Source organism: Conger conger, chromosome 2 (assembly GCF_963514075.1).
Source record: "Conger conger chromosome 2, fConCon1.1, whole genome shotgun sequence".
Classification (NCBI taxonomy): Eukaryota; Metazoa; Chordata; class Actinopteri; order Anguilliformes; family Congridae; genus Conger; species Conger conger.
Window position 1 is genome coordinate 74229050 of NC_083761.1, and position 15525 is coordinate 74244574.

General features: G+C 47.1%; 2 protein-coding genes across 2 annotated transcripts; both read left to right on the top strand.

The window, feature by feature from the left end:
* Positions 1 to 1284: 1284 nt before the first annotated feature.
* LOC133111528 (mitochondrial dynamics protein MID51-like) lies at positions 1285 to 6894 on the top strand. Its single transcript, XM_061221962.1, has 5 exons — positions 1285 to 1423; positions 1875 to 2031; positions 2618 to 2798; positions 3963 to 4219; positions 4489 to 6894. The coding sequence occupies exons 2-5, from the start codon at positions 1885 to 1887 to the stop codon at positions 5302 to 5304; spliced, it is 1401 nt and encodes a 466-aa protein (XP_061077946.1). The 5' UTR covers positions 1285 to 1423; positions 1875 to 1884; the 3' UTR covers positions 5305 to 6894.
* A 3632-nt stretch (positions 6895 to 10526) lies between these two features.
* Positions 10527 to 13960, top strand: atf4a (activating transcription factor 4a). The gene is made up of 3 exons (XM_061232958.1): positions 10527 to 10695; positions 11994 to 12419; positions 12654 to 13960. Exons 2-3 carry the CDS (start codon positions 12125 to 12127, stop codon positions 13523 to 13525), a joined length of 1167 nt encoding a protein of 388 aa, XP_061088942.1. The 5' UTR covers positions 10527 to 10695; positions 11994 to 12124; the 3' UTR covers positions 13526 to 13960.
* The last annotated feature ends 1565 nt before the right edge of the window (positions 13961 to 15525 follow it).

Sequence of the window (15525 nt, forward strand, 5' to 3'; positions counted from 1 at the left end):
ACCCTAGTAACAAGAGAGGCAACAGGGCGTATGTGCTGACGGGAAACACAGATTTACCAGTTGCTTCACTGACGTAAGTTAGCAGTTTTCTTTGAGTAACTATGAATTTGTCTGAATACTTTTATTCGCGAACAAGTTGGCTCTTTCATTTTCTCCTGCTAGCCTGCTAATCAACTAACGTGATGCTTGCTAGCTAGCCTAGTTTAGTGATCTTTTCTAGATAGCTAGAACTCATAGCTAATGTTAGCTAGCTATGTACTTTCATTTTAGGTAGTTATGGGAGTTAGGCTGGTCAGTAAGTCCGTCCCTGCTATATATATATATATATATATATATATATATATATATATATATATATATATCAATCAGTCAGTTTGTGCAATATTTCGATATGATAACTAAACTAAAACTATAACGAAGTATTTAGAGTTGGCTAAAGTTAATGTGTAATGATCTTGGTTACTTTATTATCCCATTAAGTTACCACACTCGCTTGAACGAGGGGTGACTAACGTTACCAATAAATATATCGTTGATGGACTCTTCCACAGTCTGGCTCAACAGTAGGAATCTGTTTCCAGTTACACTGTTCTGTTCAATAACACCGATTAAAAAATGACGTTGTTATTTCATATAATAGACAAAGCTGTAATTTATGACATGGTTCCAAAAATAATAGATAGCGAGATAGCGATAATAGTGATGCAGTATGACCACAGAGTATGGCACAGTGGTTACCTTAGTGTCAGCTTCACTAAAGGTAGTTAGGATGAGCAATCCGTGAATTATGTTAAGAATTTAGTGGTGTATTAATTTAATCTTTCAGCTTTAAATACTAATCACTGGGCAGGGTTCAGCACTTTGGACTAAGGCCCTGTTAGGGCAGATTTTTTTAAACCTTAGGCCTGCCAGTGTTGTGATTTAGCATTTTACTTCCCTCATACATGGAGATGGTTTGGGAATGTATAATTTCACACATTTGACACGAGTTTGAATAAAGGCATAGACTGATGAAAATGAGTCAACTCGTTTGTGTGGTTGGTCACTTTATTAATAGGAGCAGAAACTTGTATTCAAGTTCTGGTTTGACACAGTGCTAGATGGGTTTACTCTATGTCCGTATGGGTCCGTGTGTTTCAGGTGCCCGCTCTTCCTCCCCGTGCCCACAGTCCGCTGCCAGCTCACAGTGCCTCATGGGCGGCTGGTCTAAGGGTGCAGTGCTGCAGCTGTACAGAGCCCTGCTCCGGGCAGGGCGCCACCTGCAGTACACCGACCGCAACTACTACCTCCGCGCGGTGGCCAAGGAGTTCCGCCGTTGCCAGGCGCTCGACGCCCCGCAGGCGAAGGAGGACGCTCTAAAGAGGGGCCAGTATTTCCTCAGCAGCCGTCTGGGGGGGCTGGTCTAGGACGGTCCTCTGGGAAGGTTCTGGAATCTTTCTTAAACCTTACAGATTTAACCTCCCTGTTTTGTTTTTTTGTGTACAAATATGTGTATTTTCTTTGTTGTTGTTGTTATTTGATTTTCTTTTTTTGATGCCATATTTGAAACTTATACTCTGGAGCCATCTACGTCCAGTTTTTGGATTTTAGATTTTGGATTTTTTTACATCCTGATATGAATATTGCAGTATGTTTTGAGGAATGAACCTCATGGGCGTCGTCTTTTGCAAGGTGAGGAGCGTGTAAGAGGTGTAAGAAGCTGTGCCATATATACTGCTTCTGCCACTCAGATCGCCATTCTCCATCTTCAGATCCACCTAGGGCCTACATGAATGACCCAAACGGTCACCCTGTCGTATTTGCAGTCATTGCTCAGTTCTCGGTGTGCGGCGGTCGGTCTCGTTTCTGACATTTTGAGTCTGGTTTCTGTGCAGAAGGGAAAAAATGGCCGGTGCGAGTGGCGGGGGGAAGGGAAGGAAGGATGATGGCGGGATCGGCACCGCCATCGACTACGTGCTCTCTAACGCCAAGGTGGTGCTGGGGGTCGGAGGAGCAGCCGTGCTGGGCATCGCCACGCTGGCAGTCAAGAGAGTGAGTAGATTGTGCTGTGTTGTTGCCAGTATTTCATACAGTGCTGTGGAATAATGCCTTGTCTCTGTGTTATGTCCAGGGATATTTGTACTTTCAGACCTGATGTGTATTTCTGGATGTGTGTATTGTGTTGTAGGTATATGTGTTTAGTTTTGGGCCAGCCTATAGCCGAGTGGCAAAGGCGATTGACAGGGACCTGGAAGGTCAGTGTAGCCACAATGAGATCAGTGCACATTGCCCTAAGGGGATTGGCCCCTGCTTAGTTTAATCAACTGTAAGTCACTTTGGATTAAAGCCCACTAACTCTAGAAAGTACATTTACAAGACGCATGATGTCACAGAGATGCATTTCGGGCAGTGGACATTTTTTTATTATTATTATTATTATTATTATTATTATTATATACTTTATTTAAACTTGATAACTTCATAGATCATTACATTAAAACGAAAAGAAGACATTAAAAAGGCAGACCTTGTTTCGAGATGGTGGAGAATTCTGAATGCTAGGTGTATTGCGTGTAGTCGGAACTGTAGCAGCATAGCCAATGAGAGGTGCCCGCTGTGGCGTCCAATCGCATTTCAGATGTATGACCGTGCCATAAGTGCCCCCGCCAGCCCAGCCAAAGTGGAGCCGGCCGGGCAGAGGAGCTGGGAGGAGCCGAGCTGGCTGGGGTCCTCTCCGCGCGTCCTGAGCTCAGACATGAAGGCCTCCGTGAGCCAGTCTCTGCAGACCCTTCCCACGTCCAGCACTGCCTCCCAACCTGGTGAGCCATCCCAGAGCTCTCTGTGAGAGAGCTGGCCCCCGTTTTAACTTTTCTCGCTGTTGTCACTGTTCCTTTGGTTCATTTTTCCCCACTTACCTGACAGCTGGTTTTATTTTAGGGAGGAATGTTTTGGTTGTTCAGGGACCCAACTTTAATAACAGTCATAGTTGGCTAGTGACATACAGTAGACAGAGCTTGATCCAATTTGGCAGTGTGCATTTTCAGCTGTTAGATTGTGTTTGTACTGTGTTTCAGTGTTGTTTTAACACCAGGAAGCAATGAATGCATTTTAGTGTCCTGTCTTAACTGAGGATGAACCTGCAGGGCCAGATGAGGGGGCCAAAAGTTGCAGCCTCTTATACACCCCTGCCTGCTTTCAACCGCTGAAGAACAAAGCCCTACATAGAAAAGTGCTCTACATATAAACGTGGATCTGACTGAGCCTGGGGTCCTTCTGTTACCTTAGCAACAGCAGCTGGGCTCCTGACCACATGACTGGATCAGGGTGGGATAACTAGGGCGACGAGTCCTTTCGAATGAAAAATGTGATTGTGGACTTTTGCCCAGTCAACAAATACATGAAGCTGTAAGAACAGGAGATCCGATTTCCTCCCTGTTTTAGAGATAGGTGCTCTCTGCTACTCAGCTCAGCTTCTTTAACCTGGGGCCTCTCTTTTTCCAGACATGACTAGAGTAGGGATCATCAAATCACAGTCCTAGAGGGCTTTCCACCCTCCTTCACCTGGGAGTCAGATGTGAAGACCGTGGCCAATCTGTAGCACTAGTTGTTCAGTCAGTTACCCGGGAGAAAAAGAAAACCAGGGCTGGATTTCGAATCATGGGCCAGAATACACTCTGTATTTCCCTGCCTGCCTGAAAGTAAAGAACTGAGTAGCTGTTACTGTATGGTGGCAGTCTGTATACATTACATTAGTTATTTAGCTGAAGCTTTTATCGTAAGGGACTGACAGTTGATTAGACTCCAGGGGACAATCTCCCCTCTGGAGCAATGTTAAGGGCCTTGCCCAACAGCTGTGCAGATCTTATCGTGGCTACCCCGGGGCTTATCAGGGTTCCTCCCACCAACCGCCCGGGTCCCAGTCGGGTAGCCTGTAGGCTCCAGGCTCCAGGCCACCCTGTGTGAACATGCTCCCCGTTCCCCAGGTTGTGTGCGGCGGGAGAAGGGCCGGGGCGCGGCAGTGCAGGAGGAGCTGCTCCGTGCGCGGAGGCGTCTCTCCCTGCAGGAGCAGCTGTGCCAGTTTTACCGCCAGCGCGTCAGCATCCCGGAGGAGGAGCAGGCCCGCGCCCGCCGGGCCGCCCTGGACATCTGCGCCGAGTTCAGGCTCTTCCTGCGCGCCAAGCTGCCCGACATGCCCCTGAGGGAGATGTACCTGAGCGGGAGCCTCTACGACGACCTGCAGGTGTGTGTGTGTGTGTGTGTGTGTGTGTGTGTGTGTGTGTGTGTGTGTGTGTGTGTGTGTGAGCGTATGCGATTCATTTTTATGTTGATGATACTTAGCAATATATTCCAATTAACCCTGAGTCAATTAAAAACACATTTATTATCTCTCACTTATGGCCCTTGACTTGTTGATGTGTTTATGGTTTTGCTGTTGTTGTTATTGTTGTTTTTGTGTGTTGGGACTTCTGTGAAATCCACTTTAAACACATGATGGCTCGGCTCTCTCAGGTGGTGACTGCAGACCACGCCCAGCTGATGGTGCCGCTGGTCCTGGAGAAGAACCTGTGGTCTCCGGTCCCGGGGGAGGACACCATCATGAAGGCGCCGGGCTTCTGGCTGGTGCGGAGGGAGAACCTGGAGTACTTCCCCCGGGGGAGCAGCTACTGGGACCGCTGCGTGGTGGGGGGGTACCTCTCCCCCCAGGCCGTGCTGGAGCTGTTCCACAGGCAGGTGGCCGGCTCCATGAACTGGCCGGCCATCGGGAGCGTGCTGGACTACGTGATCCGCCCGGCGGTGCCCTGCGAGCGCCTGGGCCTGGAGGTGCAGTACGAGGCCGAGAGACGCCTGCGCCTGGCCTTCCTCCCGCTGCTGGCCCTGGAGGACGGGCTCCTGCTGGTGGCCTCGCCGCACCGCCGGCCGGAGCGGCACCAGAGCCTGTGGCGGCAGAGCGTCCGGGCGGAGCGGACCGCCAGGCTGCGGGCGCTGGACCGGGAGGACGGGGGCTGCCGCTGCCGCTGCCTGAAGCTGGCCGCGGCCGCGTGCAAGCTGGACCCCGCCCTGTCCCGCCTCAGCGCCGGGCAGCTCGCCGCCGCCCTGCTGCTGCTCTGCCGGGGCCCGGGGGACTGGGGCCGGGACGCGCTGGCCGAGCGCTTCCTGCAGCTGCTGCGCGCGCTGGTGGGACACCTGGAGGCCGGGAGGCTGCCCTGCGCCCTCTACCCCAAAATCGACCTGTTCTGCGAGCTCACTCCTGAGGAGGTGGACGAGCTGGGGTACACGCTCTACTGCGCCCTGTCCAATCCCGAGAGCCTCTTGAGGTTTTCCTGAGCCGTCCCCGCGTGCTCAGGGACCAATGACGTGAGATGATGACAGGCTAGCTCCTCCCACTCCAGCGAGCTATGAATGTAGTCGCTCATGTCTTAGCGTTGCCATTGGCCTCAGTTCGGTGCCTTTGTCTGCATTTTTAAACCGCAGTCCCCAGTGGGTTCCATATAATGCCAGGCATGTATAGTCAATATTGTTGAATTTCCACACCATATCCCACTGAAAAATCAGCTATATCCAAAATTGCTTCAGCATGAAGCATTTTAAATTGTGTATACTAAAAACCTTATGGGTATCGGCTTTTGGATTTTGGTGCGGTATGATTCTGCAGTCAGCTGGGATCATAACTCTGTGGAAGAAAACATCGGAGTAGTTTGAAGAGCTTATCAATTACCTCTGTGGATGTTGTGCTACTGCACAGCACGCTAAATTCTCCCATAGATTTCTGTTGCTAGGGACAAAATAAAATTAATTGTTGAGAAGACTAATATGAGAAATATATTTAATTATTAGTCCTTCATTTAAAAAATATCAGTGAAGCTGAGAGAACAGCAAGCTCTGCAACCGTGGGACATGAGAATGGTTCCTGTCCAATGGCCAATGCATGACTTGACTGTTACACTTGTTGTTAGAAGTGCTTTACAAACCTGTTTCAAGAATCCTACAGGGTATGTTGTATGTACGTGCCACGAGTGTTAAATACCGATCGCATATTCATTGCTAGTCTCTTATTCCGATTAAACGCAGGGAAGACATTTGGTGGAAAAAGGAAATGTCTGATAAACTGTAGACTGTGTGTTCTGTGAATATCTTCGATGTTGCGTAAGGAGCCGAGTTTTGTAGCACAGCCTGTTCCACTGTCACTTAGGCTGATTCACACGCTGTCCCTTGCAGGGCCATGCTGTCTGTATGCGACTGAGAGGATGCGTTTAGTTTCTTTCTTTCTGTTTTCACATTCAAATGCATTTTCTCTTGTCCTTGGCATCCACATTTCATACCTCACTTCAGCCACATGTATTCCTCTGGGTGTCACAGCCCATTAGACACAAGAGCAAATGGGACTATGCTATGGGTGAATGTCATGAGTGTATGTTATGGTATGCTGTGGATATATGTTCTGGTATGTTATGGGTGTATGTTATGGTTCTAGCAGTGACCAATGCTGGTGTGATGAGCAAAGCAATAGCCATCGAGTCACATCTATTGTACTGTATGAGCTGGTCTTCCATCACTAATTTATGTCACATTTTTATTTTTGAGTTACGCACTTCAACTGACTCTCATGGCCAAGTCTACCTTCTAATATTGTGTACTGTACGATTTCTGACTCGGCTAAAAGGTTGGGCTCAGTTTCCTGAAGTTTTCCATAATTGCTGTAAGATTCTACATCTGGGGAATATAATTCTGTGCTTTAGGGGTGGGTAGGGCAAGGTTTTGGGCAATGCCATGGTTTTTATGACGATCCACAAATTGTGTGTAAACACTGAATATTTTTGTACCTTATAACTGAAAAAAGTTTGAGAGAATATTTATGTTTGATATACAGCCACACACACCAGGCATGCCATTGTTCCAATAAAGAATACCTCCTCACAGGTGACTTGTTGTGTTAATCCTACAAGGGATGATTTGGGGATGAGAGTAATATACCTGTGTAATGGGATTCATCCAGAATGCAGCAGCTCGTCTGGTCTTCAACCTTCCCAAATACTCGCACGTCACCCCCCTGCTTACTTCCCTCCACTGGCTGCCTGTCATGGCTCGCATCAAATTCAAAACATTGGTGCTAGCCTTCCAAGCAGTTAAAGGGTCTTCCCCAGCTTACCTACAAAAAATCATCAGACCCTACACCCCTGCCAGACCTCTTCGTTCAGCCTCCACAGGCCGCTTGGCACCTCCCCCTCTCCGAACCTCCACCTCACGCTCACGACTACTGTCTGTTCTGGCTCCACGGTGGTGGAACGAACTCCCCGTTGAGGTCAGAACTGTAGAATCTCTCCCCACCTTCAAGCGCAAGCTGAAGACGCACCTCTCCCCGTCCCTCCCTACCTCCCTGTGAACCTTAATTGTTGTCTCAGTGATGTGCTTTGTGTATCGGTATTTTTAGTTGGCTAGGTAAGCAGTGTTTGGATAGTTCACTTTGGTCACTTTTGCTCTGTTTGTTTATTTGTTCTCAAAAAAAAAAAAAAAGGCCCTCGTCCTTATCTTTGTTGTACAGGTAGCAGTTGAAATTGTATTTCCCTCTAGGGTCCTTCAGCGAACTTATCCCTGGTTATGGGTATGCACTTTGTTGTACGTCGCTCTGGATAAGAGCGTCCGCCAAATGCCAATAATGTAATGTAATGGATTCCTTCTTCCATTGGTTTCCATGGTTGAATTCTTAACCATGTAGTTTAGCAGACATGTTGCATAGGGGGATTCTCTTTACCAGTGGTGCTGCTGTGGTTACATCTGCTGTGTATTATAGCCTGGCTGAGTGCTTACATTCATTGTTTTCTGTCAGCAGCCACACGCGGCACACTTTTCCTAAGCATATACACTTACCAAGCACTTTATTGGGAACATTTTTACACACATCAACCATCAGAATGGGGGGAAGAATTATCCAAGTGACTTTGACTGTCAAATGCTTGTTGGTGGCAGAGAGGGTGGTTTGACTATCTGAGAAACTGGTGATCTCCTGGGATTTTCACGCACACTAGTCTCTAGAGTTTGCAAAGAATGGTGCAAAAAAAATCTAAAAAATCCTCTGAGCAGCAGTTCTGCAGACCTTGTAAATGAGACATCAGAGGAGAATTACCAGACTGGTCAAAGCTGACAGTAATGCAAATAACCATACATTACAACAGTGGTATGCAGAAGAGCATCTGTGAACACACAATGCATCATAACTCTTAAGTGGATCGGCCACAGTGGTAGAAGTCTAAAAAAATAACTAATAAATACCTAATATGTTCTCAATAAGTGTTCAGTATTACAGTAAGTCCACACATGGCAGAAAACCACTGCTGCAATGCTCTCTGGGTTAAATGCTCTACCTGATTGCACTGCTGGTCACACCCAATCACTGAAGTCATTACAGGTATTTTGGCTCAACTGTCAATGGAAAAAATACCTGCTTTGACATCACTGATGGTGTTGGCGGCACGTAGGTTGGCTGTTTAATGAACCACATTTAATATAACCAAGCAGGTCTGTAGCCGGTAGATGTCATTTCGGACATTTTTTCTAAATGTTAAGTATCGAGGACTCTTCACAGTGTTATGTTGCGGGTAGAAGCGGTTGATTAGGTGGGAGTTCCAAGATGAATTGAGTGGAGTGATCGGTGTAGAAGGGTGGCATGGTGGTGCAGTGAATAGCACTGTTGCAAGAAAGTACCGAATTCTATAGTACTAGAGTAGCAAGAAGATACCAAGGCCTTTCTGTGTTGAGTTTGCATGTTCTACCTGTGACCGTGTGGGTTTCCACCGGTTACTCATATCTAGTCCAAGACATGCAGGTTAGGCTAATTGGAGACTAAATTGCCTGTAGGTATGAATGTGTGAGTGAATGGTGTGTGGGCCCTGCGATGGATGATCATTTGAACAATAATCTGACACTTTTATCAAAAGTAATTTACAGTTGATTAGACTAAGCAGCAGACAATCCCCCCTGGAGCAATATGGGGTTAGCCGTGCAGATCTTATCATGGCTACACCGGGACTTGATCCACCAACCTTCCAGATCCCAGTCATGTACCAGGCTGCACCTTTGGTGACCTGTCCAGGGTGTGTTCCTGCCTCTCACCCACTGCATGCTGGGATAGGCACTAGCCACCCTGCAACCTTGACCAGGAATAAGGATGGATGAGGACGTTTTGTGAAAATTACTGAAAGGATGATGTGAGTCAAGACCTCTCGCCTCCCCCGGCAGCTCCCGAGAGCTCAGTTGATCTAGAAAATGTCACCCTGTTGTATCAAAACACGTTTTCAATATGCGGATGCAAAAGCAAAGAACTTTTATCACCTTAACAAATCACCTTTTTTTGTACAAAGTTTTGTGTTGCGCACAAATCTGTCTTGGAATATGTGCTGGTGTAATTAATTAATAACATTGCTGATTATAGGTTTACTATTCAAAGTTTTACAATACATATTATTGATAGCTCATTGTTTTTAAAGATGGCAAAGTTTCAACAGTTTGCTTTTAGGAATGATCAAAATGCATTCTGCTGGGCTGGGTTTTTAGGCGGTTAGGTGGTGCACTATTTACGATACTGCCCTAGGGGTTAGTGAATTTGCTCTGCCCCAAATGCTGACTCAGCACCATCAACACAGGAAAACAATGACGCTGGTTCAAGTGGAAAGCATTATGATTGGCCAATGTGAAGTTGTATTTTCATCTATGGAGGCATTATTTGCCTTAGAAATACCTTAAGTGCCATTACAATTTCTAAGCGAGCTGCTAAAATGGCCATCACATCGATTGACTAAGAAAAAAAAGCATGGATATCCTGCCGGAAAAAAAACAGCTCAAGCTAGGTTTTGAAACAGCTGGTAGCTAGTATTTCAGGCCGGTTATAGCCTGATTTTATACCAGGGTAGCATTCCCCAACAACGTACTGTTCTCAGCTCGTAAATAGTTAAGTGTAGGGCTGTGAGCACAGTAATAATGGCCTCAAACTATCCAGTCTAAGTAGCCCATGTGATAATGGTTTACACAAGCGTTTCATTGACATTCATCAACTTCAACGGATCCTTTGCATCTGATGATGCTTTTCACTCTGTACAACTGAGAAAATTACTTGGTGATGATAACATGGGCGAGGACTAAGAAACTTAAGTATATGAATAAGTATATACAAAAAAATGCTATTTAAACATATTATTTGTCCTAGTTATTATTTTTGCCAAGCTATCTCAGTTTTTTTATTCACTTATTTCTAAGTTTCTTAGTCCTCGCATGTTATCATCATGAAGTAATTTTCTCAGTTATACAGAGTGAATATATATATATATATATATATATATATATATATATATATATATATATATATATATATATATATGACGCTGAATATATATATTTATATATTCTATTTAGTGCACTAATGTATTTGAGCTACCAGAGGAATTCTCGACTCTGATTGGCTAGAATACTGCCTTGCGGAAGGATACCAATATTTTCCAAGAGCGGATGGTTACACTTGGTTGTGCTGTGTTGTACATATATATCCGCGTGACCGAGAATTCGGGTTTTTTTTAGAAGGTGTACAGCTACTGAAGATATTGTGAACATTCCGAGCGATTGCGCTCACCTCCACCATGGCACAATAACGGCTGCAGCGGCCCCAAAAGCGGCAAACCCAGCAGTGCCTCAGCGCAGTGCACTGGCTTTATATTTTGCAAAAATGGCGTAAGTATAAAATATTTTAGACTTGGCTCGATGGCAGCCCGTTTATTTATATCTAGCCAGTCAGCAGACGATAACTATGTCTAGCTAACGTTAGCTACCTTCTACAACATGACATTACCGCTGAAAACCCGTTGTCATACGCGTATACGTTCGGCTAACGTTAATATAGCTAATGTTGTCAAAGTAGTTGGTTATACGTGTGCTATGAGTAAAGCAGCAGCTAGCCTGCTGTCGCCTCTCTTATCAGGCACGTAGTTACGCGTGTGGTTGGAAATGTACCGAGTTTGCTAGATACAATATCTAAAACCAGCAACGTGGCGCTTTTAAAATGGCGTTGTCTGCCTTTCCTCTGCATGGGTGTTAAAATGGCGGCGCTTGGTTCCCCCCGCCTCCGCGAGGGTTTCTGTTCCTCCCCTGTCATAAACGGAGGCTTTTATTAGTTGAGGGAGTGAGGATCCGAGTTTCACCCGTCTCTCTGAAACGTCATAGCTATTGTTATGGAAACAGTTTGACGGGGCTGAGTCAAGACGACAGGGCGGAGTTATCGCTAAACCGTAACCATATGAGGCTGTGTTATTACTGGCGGTGGGGCGGGCGGATTCAAGTCGATATATTAACTATGGCCCTTTGTATATAACTATGAATTTATCAGTATTTAAATTATATTGTGTGTTCATCACCATGTTTGTACTATATTCCACTCAGTCCATTAAAAAAACCGAGGCAAGATTCAAATTAAGATTATTGATTTTTTTGTGACTTAAATTGTATATAACTGAATCCAATGTACTGAGAAATGTTAAAATGAAATCTAAAAAAAAAAATAAAAAAAAATAAAAACGCACTGCAGAACGGCCTATAGATTTTTGATATTCTGCCTTCGTCTTCTGTACTGAAAAGATTTGACGGTTTAGAGAACAGCCGCACCAGGAAGGAACTAAGCCTTATCAAGCACGACAATGTATGGTATGTTCATATCAAGATGGTTCAGTCTTGGTGTGGGCGTTGGCCTCAGCGTTCTAACCTGTCTCTATGTCAATGTACTACAGGTGTAAGGGACTGCAGTATGCTGAGGATTGGTAGCACTAGGGGGTATATCACAAAACAGAATTGCTGTGTTAGGTGTTAAGAAAAAAAACTCTAAACTGGAAACATGGGCCTTAAAAAGGTTTAAAAACCGCCATTCTGAGGTTTTACTCTGTGAACTCACCCAGCTCACTCTGTAATCCTGTGGTATGATGTGTGATTTGAGTGGCTGGTCACGATGGCTCAGACCTGTTCTCCTCCTCTCCCTCCAGGTCCCCTGGGGCTACTCTCAGCACTGCTGCAGTCGACAGCACAATAGAACCGCTCGACTCCTCCTCGTCAGCAGACCCGTCTCTCTTCCTCGCACGCGCAGCTGTTCCGCAGAACCACCTGACGAGCGGCCATGTCTCTGAACTCTCACCTGGCGCTGGGAGACGTGGGGGCCCTTCTCTTGGGCCCCTCGTTTCTGATGGCTGACCCTCTGGGGCCCCTTCTGGATGAAGATGAAGAATACTCGGGGGGGTCCTCTACTCCCCTCTCTCTCTCTTCCGCTGCCTCTCCCTCTTATCTTCTTTCCCTCTCTCCCCCTCCCTCCCCTCCTCCTGCCCTAGGATGCAGGCTTGGGGATGAGATGCTTGCCTTCCCTTGGCTGTGTGACAGCGAGGTGCTGGATGTCTCCAGTCCAGCCGGTGACAAGGGTGAGGGCTGCAGACACGACCACACACACACTCAGCCCCCTAGCATGTCACCACACCCGTTACCTCCGTTTTGTAAATTGACTCATCTAATTTTTTATTTCACTACCGGGCCAAACCAAGTTACTACCACCACTTGCAGAGTGTTTTTATGCGGTTGCCCTGTAAGCAGGAATGTGTAGGAACCTGTAATCTAAAGCCTGGGGTTGGTTTATTAACACAGCCTTCTCCTTTCAGATGATGGCTTATCAAGCATGGACTGGATGGCGGAGGATATAGACCTGAGCGAGTTCGACTCCCTCATGGGCACCTACGAATCGGACGAGCCCCCCAGCTCCCCAGAGGAGCTCATAGCTTCCCTGGAGTCTGGCATGGGTCCCCTGGATCTGGATCCCCTGCAGCTCACCGCCTCCATAGTCCCCCCGCTAGAAGAGCCGGCCGTCCCACAGCCTGAACCTTCTCCCCTCTCCCCTCCGTATTCCCCAGAGCCCCCGCAGGAAATAGAAGTCAAGTCCGAACCCCCCTCCCCGGCCCTCCTGCCCACCTTCGCCCTGGAGCTGGGCAGCGAGGTGGACGTGGCGGTGGACGTGGCGGAGGACGTGCGCGCCGCCCCCGGCATCATCCTCTCCCTCTCCCACATCGTCGTCCTCCTGGCCCCCAAAGAAGAGGCGGCCCCCGTCTCCCTCGACGACCAGTCCGACACCGACAGCGGCATCGGGTCCGTCTCCGGTTCTCCCCGCCCCGGCTCCTGCTCCACCCCACCCCCCTCGGCCCCAGCCCCGGCCCCACGGCCCGCCTCCAGGCCCAAACCGTACTCCATCCTCAAGAAATGTGAACCCGCGGCTAAGCCCGGGAAGGTCAAGTCTGCCCCCGTGGTGGTGGAGAAGAAGCTGAAGAAGATGGAGCAGAACAAGACCGCCGCCACGCGATACCGGCAGAAGAAGAGGGTGGAGCAGGAGTCCCTGAGCGGCGAGTGCAGCCAGCTGGAGGAGAGGAACCGAGAGCTGGCGGAGAAGGCCGACTCCATCAGCAAGGAGATCCAGTACCTGAAGGGCCTCATCGAGGAGGTGCGCAATGCCAAGAACAGGAAGAAGGGCCGCGCAGAGTGACTCAGTGCATTTTAACCCCACCTGCTGATGCAGTATTTTAGTTTGTCTGTGCTCGTGTCGGAGTTAGGAACATGAATTAAAATCCCCACCCCACCCATACTACCCCCCCCCCCCCCCCGCCAATCAATCAATTTCAACCGCTCCATGACAATCACATCTTTGTCAGTTACTCCCACTTTCATTTTCCCCAGTTCTCTGCATGTATTAAAGAGCCCTTTCATCTTCAGTCCAGTTAAGGGGTCACATTGATTTATCCAACTGTCTTTACACCTAACTCAAGTGGTTTTTGTAAAATGGCCTCATTTGTGCTCAATGTGGATTTTATTTATTACAAAAACCTCTTATCTTTGTATATAGTCTGTCAGGTGCCGCTGGTAAGATTGGCTTGATAAAAAAGGCTTTCTATGTTTTCAAATAAAGCTCTAGTGAAACTCATTAATAGTTTGGCGTCTTCCTTCAGTTTATGAGAATGTACCCTGTAATTTTAAATATTACCCAAAAAGTACCTGGGTTATGTTGGGCCTTGTGTCAATATACTGTGCAATCTAAGCATTTGGGCAGTGGAACAATTTCTGTTCTTTCAGCTCTACTCCAGCACATTGGATTTGAAATGAAATTATTCATATTTGGTAAAAGTGCAGTGCCTTTAATTTGAGGTAAAGATGGGCAGTGGCTCTACAAAGATAATCTGATAATTCAGTATTCTTGTGTAACTGTAACAGAGGGACCATTCTTGTGTAACTACACTGCTCAAAAAAAAAATGAAGGGATACATCAGATCTTGAATGATTTATTCAAGTTGAAAATCTTTACTTTGGTTTCAAGTTGAAACCAAAATCGTCAACCAATTGATGGCTGGATTCAAAATCACACCAAAAATGTAAGTAAAAAATTGAAATCACAGGCTGATCCAACTTGTGTTAATTTTATCACAGCAACTCATAATGTGACTCAGCAGTGTGTATGGCCCCTGCGTGCCTGTACGCACTCCCAACAACGTCTGGGCATGCTCCTGATGAGTCGGTGGATGGTGTCCTGGGGGTTCTCCTTCCAGATCTTGGTCAGGGTAGGGCATCAGTGAGCTCCTGGACAGTCTGGCGGCGTTGGATGCACCAATACATAACGTCCCATAGGTGCTCAATTGGATTCAGGTCAGGGGAACGTGATGGCCAGTCAATGGCATCCATGCCTTCCTCATCCTGGAACTGCCTACATACTGGCCACATGAGGCCGGGCATTGTCCTGCACCAAGAGGAACCCAGGGCCCACTACACCAGCGTAAGGTCTGACAATCTGTCTGAGGATTTCATCCCAGTACCTAACAGCAGTCAGGGCACTGTTGGCCTCTCCAGACCATCACTGACCCACCGGTCATGCTGGATGATGTTACAGGCAGCATAACGTTCACCACGGCGTCTCCAGACTCTTTCACGCCTGTCACGTGCTCAGTGTGAACCTGCTCTCATCTGTGAAGAGAACGGGACCAATGGTAGACCTGCCAATTCTGGCGGTCTCTCGCGAATGCCAGTTGAGCTGTACAGTGCTGGGCTGTGAGCCCAGGTCCCACTAGAGGACGTTGGGCGCTCATGCCACCCTCATGGAGTCTGTTTCTGACAGTTTGGTCAGAAGCATGCACACCAGTAGCCTATTGGAGGTCATTTTGTAGGGCCGCTGTCATGTCTAGGAAAAGACAGGATTCTAAATCCAATTTCTATAATTTGTCAAAAAACAACTTCACGAGGGAAAAGACACCACGGCAGCAAGCTCTTCAGGAAAATCAGACTTTATTAGCACAAGTGCACAAAGCCGGATCAATTCTGCAGAATTGACCCTCGATTGTTGGTTTCATACACATTTTATACACTTCTTTCAACATAACTCCTCCTAAGAAATACCAGTTGATCTCTGTCATGCCCCAATGATTCATCATTGTGGCAATCGGCCAAATGATAATTTCGCTTTGTATGCTATTCTCTAAAAATAAATGTTTTCTTTAAACA